General features: G+C 48.1%; 1 protein-coding gene across 3 annotated transcripts in view; it reads right to left on the reverse strand.

Moving 5' to 3' along the window:
- Positions 1-7,104, reverse strand: part of Hlf (HLF transcription factor, PAR bZIP family member) — a 57,818-nt gene extending 50,714 nt beyond the window's left edge. For 2 of the 3 annotated variants that reach the window (XM_050156776.1, XM_050156775.1), the window contains exons 1-2: positions 6,443-7,104; positions 4,006-4,341 (exon numbers count right to left, since the gene is read on the reverse strand). In XM_050156776.1, coding sequence (XP_050012733.1) covers positions 4,006-4,341; positions 6,443-6,557 — 451 coding nt within the window. In that variant the 5' untranslated portion in view covers positions 6,558-7,104. Of the gene's footprint in view, positions 1-4,005; positions 4,342-5,795; positions 5,893-6,442 lie in introns of those variants that run through there. The other variant, XM_050156777.1, reaches the window with a different exon arrangement.
- Between the last annotated feature and the right edge of the window lie 8,654 nt (positions 7,105-15,758).

Here is a 15,758-nt window from a genome sequence, read left to right on the forward strand (position 1 = left end):
ACAAATTCCATAGCTGGAATTTCCCTCCTGGCTCCAAAGTCCGACCACCAAGGACAACAAGAAGAAAGAGGGCACAAGCTGCAGACCGCAAAGCTAGAACAATTGTCCCTCTCCCCTTCTCTCGGCGCCATTCACTCAAAGTCCTCTTTCCTCACGTGACCACGCAGAAGGACTTTCACTTTTGTGTGTACCCAGCCTTCATCATAGCGCAGTCCCTGGGCTCAGAACTGAAAAGAAAACCTTCTTAATTCTCAACTGAATCTGGGACTTAAAGTGGCAGGACACCCCAAAGCTATATTTAAAAAAAAGAAGAAGAAGAAGAAATGGTTTCAAATCCATCTTTACAAGCACAGGGTTTAAAAATAACTCTGCCTTTGTCTGCTATAGATGACTGTCCCTAAAGGGACAGCTGTCCTTAAAGAAGTCACTCAAATCTCAGGGCAAACAGATACTTATTTTTCCAAGTATCCAGCGCATGATGTCCAGGAGCACGCTCCCCCTGCCCCCCACTAGCTCTGATGCCATCTGATGTGCAAAGGGCAAAGCCTACAGAATGACTTCTGCCATCCTGCTGGGCTGAGAACAGCCAGGATGCTGCATTCAGACCCTCTGAAGCCCCCACATCCAAAACCCACCACTCTCCCTTTCGTGGACAAGACAACCCAAGACGATCATCATCACCACCACCACCACAGCTTTCAACGTGTCTCTGGAACAGGTCTTCAGGAAGACTTTTATCTCTCCAGCTATTCAGACATCCTTTGATCAGACACCTACCAATGTGGAGGAACTGGGTCAGGATGCTTAACATAAGGGAAGGGTCTAGGGAGCTGTTGTGATTAACAAATTTCAACTGTGCTCGGCTCGTCGTTTCCAAGACACTCTGGAGCTAGACCTCATCCTCCATGACTTGTCGATCTGGCTTCACCACCTTTCACCCAGACAGGCAGCACTATTGACACAGTACCACTGGGCACTACTCAAAAGTTGCACACTGAGCAAGCAGTTGAAGGCAAATGTTTGTTTGAACTGTGCTGAACTATCTCTTGGCTAACCTGATGACTTCATTCTATCCCTCCAAAGTGCCAAGCACTCTTATTAATATACATATTTTTCTTCTTCTTGGCAACCCATTGTCTCTTGATCTTCCCAAAAGTCTTGCCACAGAGTATTATAGGGGATAAAGAGGACTCATTTATACGATAGCAGCTTAAATTAAGTCTACATTTTGCTGCCCAAGTTGAAGGTCCAGGTCATTAATTCTCAGCTAGGAGAGATTTCATCCGGGGCACTTTTGGAGGTGACATTTTGCCTTGCACAATTGGAGCATGGGTGCCACTGGTCGTCTAAAGGAGAGAGTAGGGACAGCCCTTCACATCCTGTAATCTACAAGGTTGTGCACCACAAGACTTAGGCCTCAAGGAAGACTGCCAAGGTTGAGAAATCTCGGCTGAGTCTGAAATCTCTCAGTTCCCTGAATGCTCATGGCTGCATCTGTGCTCTTCCAACTCTGGGGACTTATTTTCCTCAAGATTTACTTGGTACTTCTATTCTGGTCACTCCTGTGAGCTATGCAGAACAGTCAAGAACTTTGCTTTTTTTTTTTTTCTGGTTGGCTTGACATAACACATCCATCAAGCCCGTGAACCTTAGAATTGCATTTCTCAATATAATCTGTATCATGAGCAACATTGTAAGAATGATAGAACGTGATTTTTTTATCTATTATCATTTGAAAAAGAGTTTTGATTTTTTTTCTTGTTACAACTACACTGGGTTTTCAATTCAAAGAATAAAATCATTTTGAAATGTAATTCTACTAGTTTTTAAAAGATATTTAAGTGTGTGTGGGGGGGTTATTTCCAGACCACTTGGCATGTTTCTTCTGTCACTGGATAAAGTGATACCCACAGGCACTTGGGAGTTCCTAGCTATGGGCAGCAACTCTGACGGGGGAAATCCCCATCACCTGAGTCACGGACCAATGTGGTCTCTAAGGAGCTCTGAGAAATGACTTGAGTCTCCAATTCTAAGATCCCAGTTTTCTCACTCCCAGCAGGAGCACCCTAGACAATACTCACTGGGCAAAATCTCCTGCTATTTCCCTCCAGAGAGAGGCTGCGTACTGTATCTAGTGACTTTAAGAACGTATTTCAGGTGACATTGTCATAACAGTAAAAGGTAACAACGACCATGACCGCTTGAACTAACAACACACCTGGAGCTAGCCATCTGATCTTGGTGCTTTGTCTATAACTTCCTAAACAGCTTCATCAAATCGAAATTACACCCTTCTATTAAAGGGGAAACTGAGGCTCCAAGAGGTTATGCCATGGCTAAGGTCACTCAGACATGCAGAGGAACGTGGGAAGTGCCAGGGTTCACTCTCTGGGACTCTGCTCTCTCCCCGTGACACATCACCATATCCGGAATGGAGGGGCTAGCTGCCTCTCCCAGTGAAGAAACTGAAGACAGTGGCGCTATGCGTTCTTCATAGGAAGTCGTCACAATCACACCAAGAGGGCGATGCAGCCTTTGCGGGTAGCTGCTGGTTAAGACTTCATTCCAACAGAACCCGTGGCCTAGAGTTATCATCAAGCAGAGTGGGTTTGGGAGATGGGGTGAAATAGATCTGAAAGCCCAGAGATATATGAAAGGGTGAACTTGAACTCCAGGCCTAACCTGTAAAGGGAGGTGTGCTCTCTCCTCCTTCCCTTCCTTCCTCTCCTTCCCTTCCATTTAAACCCCGCTCTGTGTGTGGCAGAAATTTCTGCCTGAGCTGAGGACACAGAGTTCAGCAGCAAACGCTAACACAAGTCTCTCATTGTCCTGTTTTCTGTCTTTCCCTGCAGCTAAGGCCTTCGGTTCCGTGACCTTCCTGTCAATTTATCAGTCTGAATCTTTGTTCCTGGTACCCATGCATAAAATGATCTTTCTTCCTTCTTGGTTGGCACTGTGGTGAGTTAAAGGTATGGATCCGGGGTTGCCTCCGTCCATGCTTACCCCTGCCTATCTGGCAATGGGCTTTAAAGCCTGGTTCTTTCCAGGTGATGCTTTTGTTTCATTTTAAAATATCTTGTATTATTCATTTGTGTATCGTGTGAGCCTGTTTAAATGGAGAGGGGGAGATACATGTGGGTGCATGTGTGTTTAATCTGATTTGGCTGGCTGCCCACTAACCTCAGTGATCCTCTCGTATCTGCCTCCCTAGGACCAGGATTATAAGTGTGCCACCATGCCTGGCTTCTTACATGGGCACAGGGGTCAAGTTCTGGTCCTCAAAGAAGCATGTACTGACTGCAGCTTGTCTCCCCAGCCCTGTCCCAGCCTTGAGGAAGGTGAAATAAACGTGAGGGAAAGATGCTAGTGGAAACACTACAAAGGCAGATTGACTCAAGGGACACAGAGTGCTACAAAGAAAGAGGCTTAGCCTCACTTCATAGGAGAGCCCGATTTCTTCTAGGTCTTTCTCAGTCAGGGACAAGAGGAGATGGTTGAAAAAACAAAACTGTCGCTCACCTCTACTGGCATTGACCCCTTTAAGCCAGAGAAGAAGGGATATGGGTTAACCCAGCTTTCTGGGGGTCTACCCAAATTATCCAGCAAGATCTTATCATCTTTGTGTTTGGGGACCAGGGAAAGGGGGCAGGAGATAGGATGAATGTTTACATGGACCCATTAGCTCAGTCATTTACTCTAGGCCAGAGTATCTTAAACTGTAGCCTTTGAACCAACGACTCAGAATTCCCCCCGGGAGTTAGTTAAGATGAACACTCTGGCTTAGCACCCCAGACCTGAAAACACCAGCTTTCGAAGGGGAGGTCCACAGAGTCCGAATTTAACCGACTCTGCAGGTGAGACCTGCGCATGCTCCCCGAAGGAGGAAGGATGTTCAGAAGGATGAGAGGGCTCTTCTCTAAGACAGTGAGTTAAGATCTCCTACTCATGCTTACTTCTCCCCCCCAACGATCCCCACATCTAAAAGGTGCACTTTCCAGAATTTACCTGGTCTGATAGGACTCTGCATACAGTTCGGAGATGGGATGCCAGGGTGGAGGGGTGCAGAGGCCCGGCTGCTGAGGTCCATGACCGAAGGAGCAGTGGAGGAAGCCGGCTGTAACCCAGGAGGGTGAGGGCTGTGGTCATGCTGCGATGGACTGGGGGGGATGCCATTTTCCGACAGGAATTCCTCCAGGTCCATGTATTCCAACTGGAAAGTATCTCCGTCATAGGGAAGAGTTTTGTCCCATAAGGTGGGTCCCAGGAAGGCCGACTGGGGGACCGTCGGGCTGTTGCTCTCATCGTCCAGCTTCTTTCCTTTGTCTTTATCTTTGCTAAACGCTGAAGGAGAAGGGAAAGGTGAGCTTTGTTTGAAAAGCAGAAAAGAAAAGAGGGTCACTCTCTCTCCAGCTTTCCTGCCATCTGTTACAAAACTACTTCTCCAGAGGTCCTCTAGGTGCTGTCTTTTTTGAATCTAGCGTTTCGACATCTTCCTATTTACTTTGGAAAGAAAGCCCTGGTCTGTAGGAATGGGCTACCGGCTGATTTGGAGTAAAAACAAGAGAGCAGTCCCCGGTGTGCTGTTTGAAGGGATAAGTCACTGAAATCTACGTTGGGAAAAAAACACCCAAGATTATAGACAACTGATGTGATTTTCTCTTTAAGGAAGCCACCAACAACCTGGTATGATTTTTATCTTTCCCAATTTGATTACAGTCAGTACCTGAGGTCGTTCAGATTTATAAGCCAGGGTTTTCACGCTCAGTTTTAGTAAAGCAACCCTCCTACCCTTTCCTTAATACAATGCATCTCCTTCTCACACCCACCCTTTTCCAGACACTATCTCAGTGAACTTGCAGCCATCCCCATTTACAAGGAAGATAAGGAGGCTCCTGTCTTAGAAGGAGCCAGGGGCCTGTGGGGGAGGGGTAGTGTAATGGGTAGAGATGGGGGCGGTGGTTGAGGGGAAGAACTTTCAAACTCATCCATTTGCTTGAACAGCCACTGAGACACACACAAAATGAGTAAAGCGGCTCGAAACGGTGGTTTCTTCTTTCTTTTCCCCAAACATTTCAATATTACCTAATTTACAAACAAAGTGTACATTTATGCATTTCATCTGAAGCAGTGCTATTGCAAAGGTGCTGTCTTCGACACTAGGATGGAAGAATGCAGCGACTTCCTGCCTGGAAATTACAGCTCCCCCGGATTTGGTCTTTACCAAGCTCTCTGCATTTTGCCAATATCCAGGTGTGGGTGGAATCTAGGATTACAGAATTTGCTTCTGAGTTTTGATTCCTTAGAGACAGACAGCCCCTCTGCCACTCATTCTAATCCCCAGTCCTCCACAGTATCATTAGAGAGTTGGACTTAAAACACCCACCGCAAAAGCCTACCGCATCCGCATCCGTTTTCTCCCAAATGCTACTCCTTAAGGCGCGGGAGGGTACGGGGTTGCGGGGCGGGGGCGGGGGTCGTATGTAGCTCGCAATCAAGCAACAGCAATTCTTGCAATGCAACAGGCGTTCTCTCCCAGAGAAAATGATGCAAACACCCCGAAGCTATTTGCAGCCAAATAATCTTTCAAGACTTTATGCAGAAGCCGCATGATCTGCTTTTGCCACTGCGATACCACCAAAGGCAAGAAACTGCATCCGCCCGAAACAAAACACAAATCCGTAGGGCATCAGCTGGTTTCCCCGCCCGGTCTCACATGCATGCCCCCCCCCCCACCCCACCCTATCCCTGTGTCCCCAGCTCCAGTCACGGTTGCCTAGGGAAGGTTTGAGACTTACCAAGAAAGGGCTCAAGCCAGAGGAGGCTCCTGCACGCGGTTACACGTGAGCCTGCTCTGCTCTCCCCTCCCACCGGGAAGAGTGCACCGGGAAAGTGTCAGCGCTGGAGGCGTGCACCGCTTCCCGCCGACAGACCACTCCCCCCACCACCCCCACCCCGCTTTGTGAATTACCCGGCTGCGGGGGGAAAAAAACCCTCTCCGCTCAAGCTGCGTGAGTTCCCAATACAAAACAGTAACGGAAACGGTATAGCAATTATAATAGCCAGGCTGCCGAGTGAGACTCCCCTCCCCTTTACTTGGACCCCCGGCTCTAACCAGCACCCTCCCTCCCATTTCTTCTCAGTTACAGAGATCAGGCTCTCCCTCAGAAGCTCCTGCCCTGTCACTCCAGGCAAGGATCCAGACCTGTCAAGTTCACCTGTCACCTGCGCTGCGGGAGGACAGACCTAGACAGCTCAGGCAAGGTCCCCAGCGCTATTTTAAATGGGATCCCCTTTGCATTGAGGAGAAAGAGTGATGAGCTAGTCCCCAATTTCACTAAAGCCAGGAGAGGGGAAGAAAGATGAGGGTGCCGGGCCAAGCAGGGGGGGGGGTCCCTGAGAGTGTTGTCCCTTCCCTGAGCCCTGCTGCCGAGGTAACGCTCACCGTCTTCAGGATGAAGGGGGAGCTTCAGCGGGTTCTCCAGCAGGGACCTGAGCACGCCGTAGGGAGGCGGGATAAAGGTGGGGTTCAGGGGGAGCTGTCGGGACATTTTCTCCATCGTGATGCACTCAATTGTCTTTTAAAAAGAAGGCCAATCGCCGCCCCAAAATGTTGATGAGCTTTTTCCTCCGTCCTTTGCCAACCAAAAAGTACTCGCTTTCAAAACAGTTGCAGAAAGGAAGAAAAAAAAAATTTACTTCTGTCTTTGTAAATATATCAGCATGCAGATAGCAAAATTAAAAAAAAAACAAAAAAACAAAAACAAAAACAAAAAAACTTTCGGGTTATCGGTGCTGACAGTCCCGGGAAAGAGCCCTCAGCGCTGCGGGCTCCTCCGGCCCTGGGCAGGATGCTCTCACCTGCCTCCAAACACTCAGTCTTGCAAAATGTTCAAAACTGCAAGAAAAAAAAGGAAAGAAAAAAAAGAAAGAAAAACTAGGTAGATGGTAGCAGATGAGAAGAAGGCAAAGCGCGGGCCGCCGACCCTGGCGCGAGCACCCGAGGCGGTGCCGTCCCGCCCCACCCCCCTCCCCGGCGCGGCCGCTGCTCCCCGCGCTCCGCGGCCCCGCAGCGCCGGGCTCAGCGCGTCAGGCAGTCCATGTGCCGCTGCCCTGACAAGAGTGACGTCAGGGCCCGCACCGCGCGCCGATAGGCGTGCAGGGGCGGGGCACCGATCGTCCCCGCCCACCATCCCCGCCCAGCCGGGCTGCGTGTGTAGCATCGCCGCACGCTCTGATTTTCTGGACCTTGGGCTGCTAAAAGCGCAGGTGCCAGATTTCGGGGTTCACTTACTGCCTTGAGCGCTGAGTAACCCCACTCACCCTTACCCCCTCTCCTTTTGCACGCTCGTTCTTTGTCTTTCGTTTACCAGAGTGAGCAGGACAATGAGGAATTCGCATCAGTGGCTTTCAACGTGGAAACTAGTGATTTTTAAAGAAAAAAAGGAGGAAAAAAAGATGTCCAGTGGCATCCCAGATTTAAATTAGACCCCCTGGGGTGATGTCCTGGCAATCGTTGGTTTCTAAAGCTCCCTGGGTGGCTTCAACTAGAAGCCAAGTTAGGAAAAGTTAACGTAGACGACTTAGTAGACGACTTCTAAGGATTTCTCCGGGCCCCTGGTTAGCTTTTGTGCCTTCTCTCTCCATAGCCAACCTAAAATAACTACTTTCCTGAATTCTAAACTGGTGCAAACGTAGAAAGGCGAAAGGCGCCTGAAACTGCAGACGGAGCTGAAGTGAACTGTCTCCCACGCTGTCAGAGGGAATTAATGAGAAAGACACTTGCTTGCAAAAGAAGGATGGCATGAGAGAGTCACACTGAATGAGAATTTAGCAATATGTACAAGACCTGGCACCGCTGTAATTGGTCTGAATTCTAATTAACATAAGTTTACATTTGTCAGAAGGTAAAGGGGATCTATTCATTTGTGACTGCTGCACTTCCCTCTGGCCTTCTGAAAGCTGGTGGGGTGGCCAGTCTTTGGACATTGGTGCTGAGGTGTGGAGCAGATGGGGTGGGCTGTGGCCATTCAACAGCACATGCCAGGAGAGCTTCCCAAATCTTTCAATTTGGTTTTTCACAAAAGAAGGGACTCACTAGGAGCTAAAGAGATGGTTTAGTGGATAAAGCATGAAGACAAAATGTTGGACCCCCTAGAATCTACATGAAAGAAAAGAAAGGAGGGAGGGAGGGAGAAGGATGGATGGAGGGAGGGAAAGAGAAAAACCTAAAGCAGCAAAATGGGCCTGGAAACCCGGCATTGGGGAGGCAGAAATAAGAAGATCCCGAAGGCTCACTGGCCAGCCAGCCTAGGCAATGGGTGAGTTTCAGGCTCAGTGAAATGCCATATTAATCTACACATACACACACACACATACACACACACACACACACACACACACACACACACACGGGCTTCCATTCCCATGATCTTAGGAAGAGGTATCCCCCTAACTCACTTTCACCACAGCCCTGGGAGCCAGTAGACCAAGAAAGGTGCAAGCATTCTGGCTGGAAACAAATGAAGATCCAAGCATAAGAAAGCACATCAGGCCCTGTGGGGCAACCCACTAGCATCCCGCAGCGCTCACCCATTCAGAGTTCCCTGCCCTTCCTCACCCCTCCATGTTTCCGCATGTGAAACCATCATTGATCCAAGGAATCTGTTTGCCCGGAGCAGTCCTTTCCTTTCCACCCGAGAGAGCTACCACTGTGGCTTTGCATTGGTCATTGCAGGCGAATAAACCAGCATGGTGACTGATCACTCAGTGTCCTCAGAAGTTGGTTCTTATCCCTTACTTTCACTGGGCCTGGTCACCTCTGGATATAGGCACCCCAGAGCTCCATCCCCTTAAACAAGTGATACTCAACCTTTGGGTCACCACCCCCAGGGCAACCATCTAGCTCCAAAAATATTTGGAACAAAAAAATATTAGGGAACCATTACAGTTCACAACAGTAGCAAAAATAGTTTTGAAGTAGTAACAAAAAAATTTATGGTTGGGGGGGTCCCCACAACATGAGGAACTGTATTAAAGGGTCACGGCATTGTTTGCCTTAGATCATAGCGGCTCTCTCTTCTCTCTAGCTCTGCCTCTCTACTTCAAGGGTATACGCCAGTGTTCCAGAATTTGAGTTACAGGGGACACTGCTTCATGGCGGACTTCCTGGCATTCTGTCTCCTATAATCTTTCGGCTCCCTCTTCTGAAATGTTCTCTGACCTATCCATGTATAAGCTGTGACTTCGGGCTCATGCTCCTCACCGTCCATTATTCTCCACATTGTGTCCAGCGGTGGTTTTCTGTGATGCTCTCTGTTTGCCAGGAAAGGGTGGCTCTCACCCTTAGCTGCTTCTCAGGTCGATGCAGAGGAGTGAATCGCCGTAAAGGTTGACCTAAACCCACACCCTGAGTTACAAACAGCACTTGTCCATTTCCACGCCCCTTCCATGCCGTGCTATTATGTTGTCCTGACTGTTCCACAAAAAAAAAAAAAAAAAAAAAAAGATCATCCCAATCTTCTACCGTTGGACAATAGACTCCAAAAATAGTGGCTCGCATACATCTAACATTTTCTTGTTTCTCCTCACTTTGTATTGTGGGTAAAGCTCAGCTGGGATGCTTGCATGGTTGCCCCCCCCTTTTTTTTTCTGGTAGTATCAAGGTCTTGCTTTTCCCACATGGCCTGCTTGAATGATTTTTTTCCATGTCTTTTCCCGGCAAAGTAGATAAGTCCCAATGTACTGCGTCCCTGAAGCCTTTACTCAAAGCTGATGCCCCAATCTATCAGGTGTGCAGCTAAGCCCGCATCAACAAGGGAGGGGAGGGAGCACACAGGGCATGGAAGCTCGGTGGTTTAGTTCGTCAGGAGCCGAGAGAGCAGCTCTCTATCTCATTCTGTTATTTTACTTTCATAGGGAGACATCAGGGGAGTTAGTAAGTAGCGGTACTTTCGGATATCAGCTCAAGGTGTCACGAATTGAATGTATGCCCCCATCAGCCATTCATTCCATCCTAAGCCATGGCATGTGCAACTCTCTGTGAGATGCAAAGATAAACCAAACTGAGCCAGCGCTGGGCGCTCAGTCTACGTGGGCTATGCCAGGAAGAAGCACAGTACATGCCTACTGGTTTCTCACGTCTTCACTCAAGCTGTTCATGCCTGGGACGCCATGCCTTCCTGGTCCCGTCTCTGAATTCCAGTGGACAACGACTGAGCATCCTTAGAGTCCTAAGAACTTTGCTGATTGTCTTTCTTCTGACCCATCAGTTTGCTGTTCAGAGAGGGGGACAGGACAGGAAGAAGAAAAGGTTCTATGCTAGCTGTAAGGTCCCCTGCTCTGTTTTTTGGAAACTGGCCTTATGTACAGTCAGTGGTTTCTACCTGTTGTCATTTCAAGAGGCGTAACAATCAGGTTAAGTAGGGACACTCTGGGGCTGTGCAGAGGAAGGTGGGGAGGGCAGGTGGGAGTGAGTCATCCTGGCCCTGGCCCTGGCCCTGAAGCTCTCTGGAGGGACTTCTGCTATGTGAGCCGTGTCTGTTTTAGACTCTCGGTGGCTGTGAAATACAGCTCTGCACACAGTGCCTGCCCCTGCTCCTAGGCCCTCCCAGGGCCTGGGAACCTGTGCCTTGGTAGGACTGCCCTGCGATTATGAAGTGCATTGTATAGTGGGGCCAAAGCTCTGGGTGAACCTGTTTGTCCTGTTGCCAGTTTATCCAGGAATTAATTTCGCAGTGAAAAGCGTCAAATTGCCAACCCAAAGGTTGTTCCTTCTCCTTTTCTAGAGGCCTCCAACTCACCTAAAACATTGAAAAGGACAATTATAATTAGCTTAACTACTGAAGACTGGATTCAGGAATATAAAAAACAAAATTAAGACATGTGTTAAGAATGCTAGATTCTTCTTTAAGAATGACTCGTGAAAGGATCACGGCTAGACTTTCCTACTCTTTCCCTAAGTCCAGCCCTGCTCTGGTATACATCAATGGCAAATACTAAGAGAGGTGTAGAAAAATAACAGTAGGCATAGATGGCAGGGTTTATGTTGGTGTGGTAGAAGACCAAGGAAATTGTTTAGAAAGAGAAAGAAAGGAAGGAAGAAAGAAAGAAAGTAAAGGGAAAGAAAAGCAATGTGACGTATTACATAGAGCGAGCACACAATTTGGGGTCAAATGTACCTTGGTTCTTGGGTACCTGCTGCTGCTAGTATGCATATTAACAGCATGGAGGAGGAAAGGGGGAGAGAGATGGTGGCAGCAGTATGTTTATAAAATGTGCTTAACTGTGCTCTTTAACTGTGACACAAAGTATTAATCATGATAACTCGTTGTCTCACCCAGGACTTGTCCCACAGTATAGGCTATTATCGTTCCATTTCACGGACGAGCCAGTAAGGCCCAGGGAAATGGGAGATTTGCTATGTTTTCCTGTGGCTAGCTAGCACACATACTAGTTATGAGTCAAAAGTAGCTCTGCTGGACTCTAGCATGTGGGTTCTCTCCCTCTATCTTGAGAACAAATGACACACATGTTTTTAGTAAACCCACTGAATTTTCAACGGGTTCAGCACCTAGCCTGTGACCTTGGATCATCTCTCTGATCTCTTTGGATGAGACAGAAACAGACGCCTGTGTTTCCCAGCTTGCAGAGTCACCAGGAGACGGAAATCCTACAGTGCACAGGCAAGGGCTTAGTAAACTTTGCCGGCTAGACTGAGGTGAGGGCTTGCTATTGGAGACTTCATTTTCTCTTTCCTCCAAGGTACATCCCAGATTAACCGACCTACCCATTTCTTTAAGTCCACATTGTTAGAGGCTATTTTGCATCTAAACATGAATACTTTTTTTCTCACCTTCTTTCCCCTGCACCAGGCAGCAACATCACATTTATCCTAACCTCAAAAAATGCAACCTAAATTTTAACAATGATGATGATGATAAAATCCAGCATATTCCAGGTGTCCAGAGTAGCGTAGAGTTGCCCTTATCTTGGTTCAGAGTAAGGGGTGACAGAATAGAATCGTGTTGATTAGGTAACAGTTTAAAATGAGCAAAGAGCTGAAGGGAGAGACTGAAGGGAAGGACACAGGGTTTCACTATGATTCAGAATCAAATGTGTCATTCGATCAATTGATAGGTCAGGGGAACAGTTTACCCAAGCTAACATTTATCAACTACTCTAAAATATCACTTCTAAACCTCAGATGACTAGAGTTCATTTTTAGGCCAAAGAGAAGAAGACTGCAAAACGAGCTTCGTAGACCAAGTACTGCAGGAGACTGTTTCCCGTAGAACCGGGGAGGCCTGAAGTCATGCCCAACTCACTGTCTTAGCTAAGGTTTCTGTTGCTGCGCTGGAACACCATGACCAAAAAGCAAGTTGGAGAGTAAAGGGTTTATTTGGCTTCCACTTCCAGATCATAGTACATCATTGGAGGAAGTCAGAACAGGGACCCAAGGAGGGCTAGAACATGGAGGCAGGAGCTGATGCAGAGACAATGGAGAAGAGATGTTTACTGGCTTGCTTCCCTTGTCTTGCTCATCCTGCTTTCTTATACAGCCTGGACCACCATGGGTTGGACCATGGCTGAGTGATCTCTAATTGAGAAAAAGCCTTACAGCCGAGGCTCCTTCCTCTCTGATGACTCTACCTTGTGTCAAGTTGACACACAAAACCAGCCAGTACAGTCCATTTTCATCATGGCATGACAAGGTGGCATGCAGGCAGACATGCTGCTGGAGAAGGAGCTGATTGTCCTACATCTTGGCTTGCAGGCAACGGGAAATAGTATCAGACAATGGGCAGTATCTTGAACATAGATGAGATCTAGAAGCCTGTCTCTGTAGTGACATACTTCCTCCAACATGGCCACACCTATTCCAACAAGGCTACACCTCCTAATAGTGCTACTCTCTTTGGGAGCCATTTTTTTTTTCAAACCACCACAGCCAACAGTCAAACAGAGATAGGTTCAGGGAAAAGCACCCCTATTTATTGGGCCTTAAAAATCAAGATAAGGTTTTGATTCCTCAACATTGTCACCATCCTATGATGTTCCTGGGCTTTCGTAGATCCATGTCAAGAGTGATTGGCCAATTTTATGTCTACATATGGTATCTCTGCTGGATCATTGGTAATTGGCTCCCTTGTTACAGGCCAGGACAGGCTGGTTTAACTCAGACACATGGGTGTCCCCTGTGCAGGCAGACTAGCATGGCAAGGCTTTTCTTTAGACAAGAATTCTCTCGAAGGAGCATGCCAGTTCTGTTGAACTTTAAGCAATACTTAAAACCAAACAAAACACCTGTCACCTGGACAGTATGTTCCCTGCCCTGTAGGGCTGCTGTTTGTGGGAGTCTTTTTTGCTAAACATGGAATCTGAGCACAGGAAGTGACTAGCATGAGCTTAAAGATGTGAGACAGTGCCAACCAGGAGCACAGAGTCTCACCGGGGATCTCTCTAGTCGATGTGGGCATTCATCACAGGGACCTGGATTGGAGAGAAAGGCCTGGGAAGAAAGATTGTGTGTGGCCTGGAGTGATTCAGACCTTTTTACATTTGGCGATGGATTCTGACGTTACTTTTTTTCTGTTCATTATGCCTCTTGGGCACCTGCTGATCTCTGTGGCACAAAGGAGGCAGCATTCCTGACTTTTCAGCCTCCACTTTACAAGTGTCCGAGTGTACTACTCTCCATCTGTTAATGCCAGGCAGCGAGCCTTAGAAAGGATGGGTTCTCAACAGCACTGCTTTCTAGAGATGACAGCATTGTGGTCTTCTGGACACGGTCACACACACACACACACACACACACACACACACACACACACCGCCACTACCAGTGGAGAGGGCTCTTATGGATCAGGAACTTGGATGGGTCCTGAAGAGGGGAGCAACGGGTACTGATTTAGCCCCAAGACCTCTGCAGTCCGGCTACCTACCATTTATGGTGGGGAGGTGGCACATAGGGTGATCAGCTCTGAAGACTCAGAGAAGTCTTCAGAGGGCAGCTATGGGGAAACTTTGAAGATAGGAGTGGACCAAGGAGGCAGGGAATGGGGAAGCTAGTCCAGTCAGGACAGACAGGTGGAAATAGCACTGTCCAAAGAGCGAGCGTCTCAGTTTTCCTCCATGTGAGCATTACTGGAGGGAGAATATGCCGACAACTGTTGGGTCACCACTATTGCTTACAATGTTCCACCTCGGTGAGGCATGTTGCTAGAAGGTTTGCATGCCACATGGTCATCCATCTTTAAAACAAACCCCAAGAGCCAGCTGCTAACATAACTCTGAGTTGTATCTCAGCCAAGCTGGCTGATGCAGCCCAGGGCAAGTATCAAAAGCCTCTGCATCGCCTTGTAACCTCTCTCCCCAGTGCTTCACTCCCTCCCCACACCTCACCTAAGATGCACACTGGGGCACGCTGCACCCGGGACTTCAAGAGTTTGTTATCTTTGGAACCCCTCTACTGACAGGAAAATTCTCTCCCTTGGTTTTAGCTGGTGTGTGTGTGTGTGTGTGTGTGGTGTTGTGTGTGTATGCATGTGTGCTTGTATATTTGTGTGCGCATGCGCACACACACTGGCCACAGGGCTACACTGGCTGGCTGTTGTTAGGCACCATGCCCCATGCTTGTTTTGAGGCAGGGTCTTTCATTGTACTGCCCCTCACTACGTAGGCAGCCCCAGAGATATTCTTCACACTCCCGTTAGTTGTGAGATTTTAAGTGCATGCCACCACACGCAGGTCCTTCATAGAGCTTTTTGGAATTGAACTCAGGCCTTCATGCCTGCAAGACAAGCACTCTATCAACTGAGCTGTTTTACCATCCCTGGGCATCGCACGGAAGACAAGTCATCATTGCTTGAAGCTATATTTAGATTCTTTTGGGGCAAGGGTGGGGGCAGTGCCCAAGTTCAGGGTTATCTACCTGGGCTACAAGCTTGGGCGGATCTGTTTGTAGAAGAATTGTTTTCTCTTCCTCTCCGGTTTCAACTGTTCTTCCTTGCCTACCTCTGAAGGCCCGAGCACTATCACCCTAGAGTGAAAAGCTTGTTCCTTCCTCCTTTGCCGGTTGGGTCTTACCCACCCTTGAAGGTTAGCCCTGTTTGTTATCAGTGCCTCCCCCGTTCTCCATTACCTCTGCGGCTTGGGTTTCTGTTTACCTGCTGGGGCTTAGTCCTGACCATTCAGCTCTCCTTCCTTATTCCTTTGGGAACACACCCAAGCACAATGGATTCCCATCCAAATGAGACCTACTGTGGTGTCTGCAGCCTCCTGCCTCTAGCTGTCAGCTCCTGAGCACTGACATCGTTGTCACAGAGGTCTAGTAACTAATCAGCTGGGTATCTCATACCACTGCCTAGTTTTCTTGGGTTTTTTGTTAAGAGAATGGCAGGCCGCCCATGAGATCTCCAGTTTTATTTCAAAAACGTCTTATGGTGCTGAGCTATTTGAGTCCAGAGAGACCAATGCCATCCTCAGTTGCCCCTTTCCGGGAGCAGTTGAACTCGATTGGTCCAAAGATCAGGGGAACGTGTCAGAGTGCAGACCCTGAGGTCTATAGCTAAAGAGGCTGTTCTGTCTGAGGTAGGATGTGTATGTGCTTTTTAAAAATATATATAACTATAGTTGGGCAGTGGTGGTGCATGCCTTTAATCCCAGCAATCGGGAGGCAGAAGCAGAAGCAGAACTCTGTGAGTTCGAGGCCAGCCTGGTCTACAAGAGCTAGTTCCAGGACAACTAGGACTGTTACACAG

This window comes from Alexandromys fortis, unplaced genomic scaffold (assembly GCF_014885135.2).
Source record: "Alexandromys fortis isolate MF-2015 unplaced genomic scaffold, M_Fortis_MF-2015_v1.1 scaffold_31, whole genome shotgun sequence".
NCBI classification, from domain to species: Eukaryota; Metazoa; Chordata; class Mammalia; order Rodentia; family Cricetidae; genus Alexandromys; species Alexandromys fortis.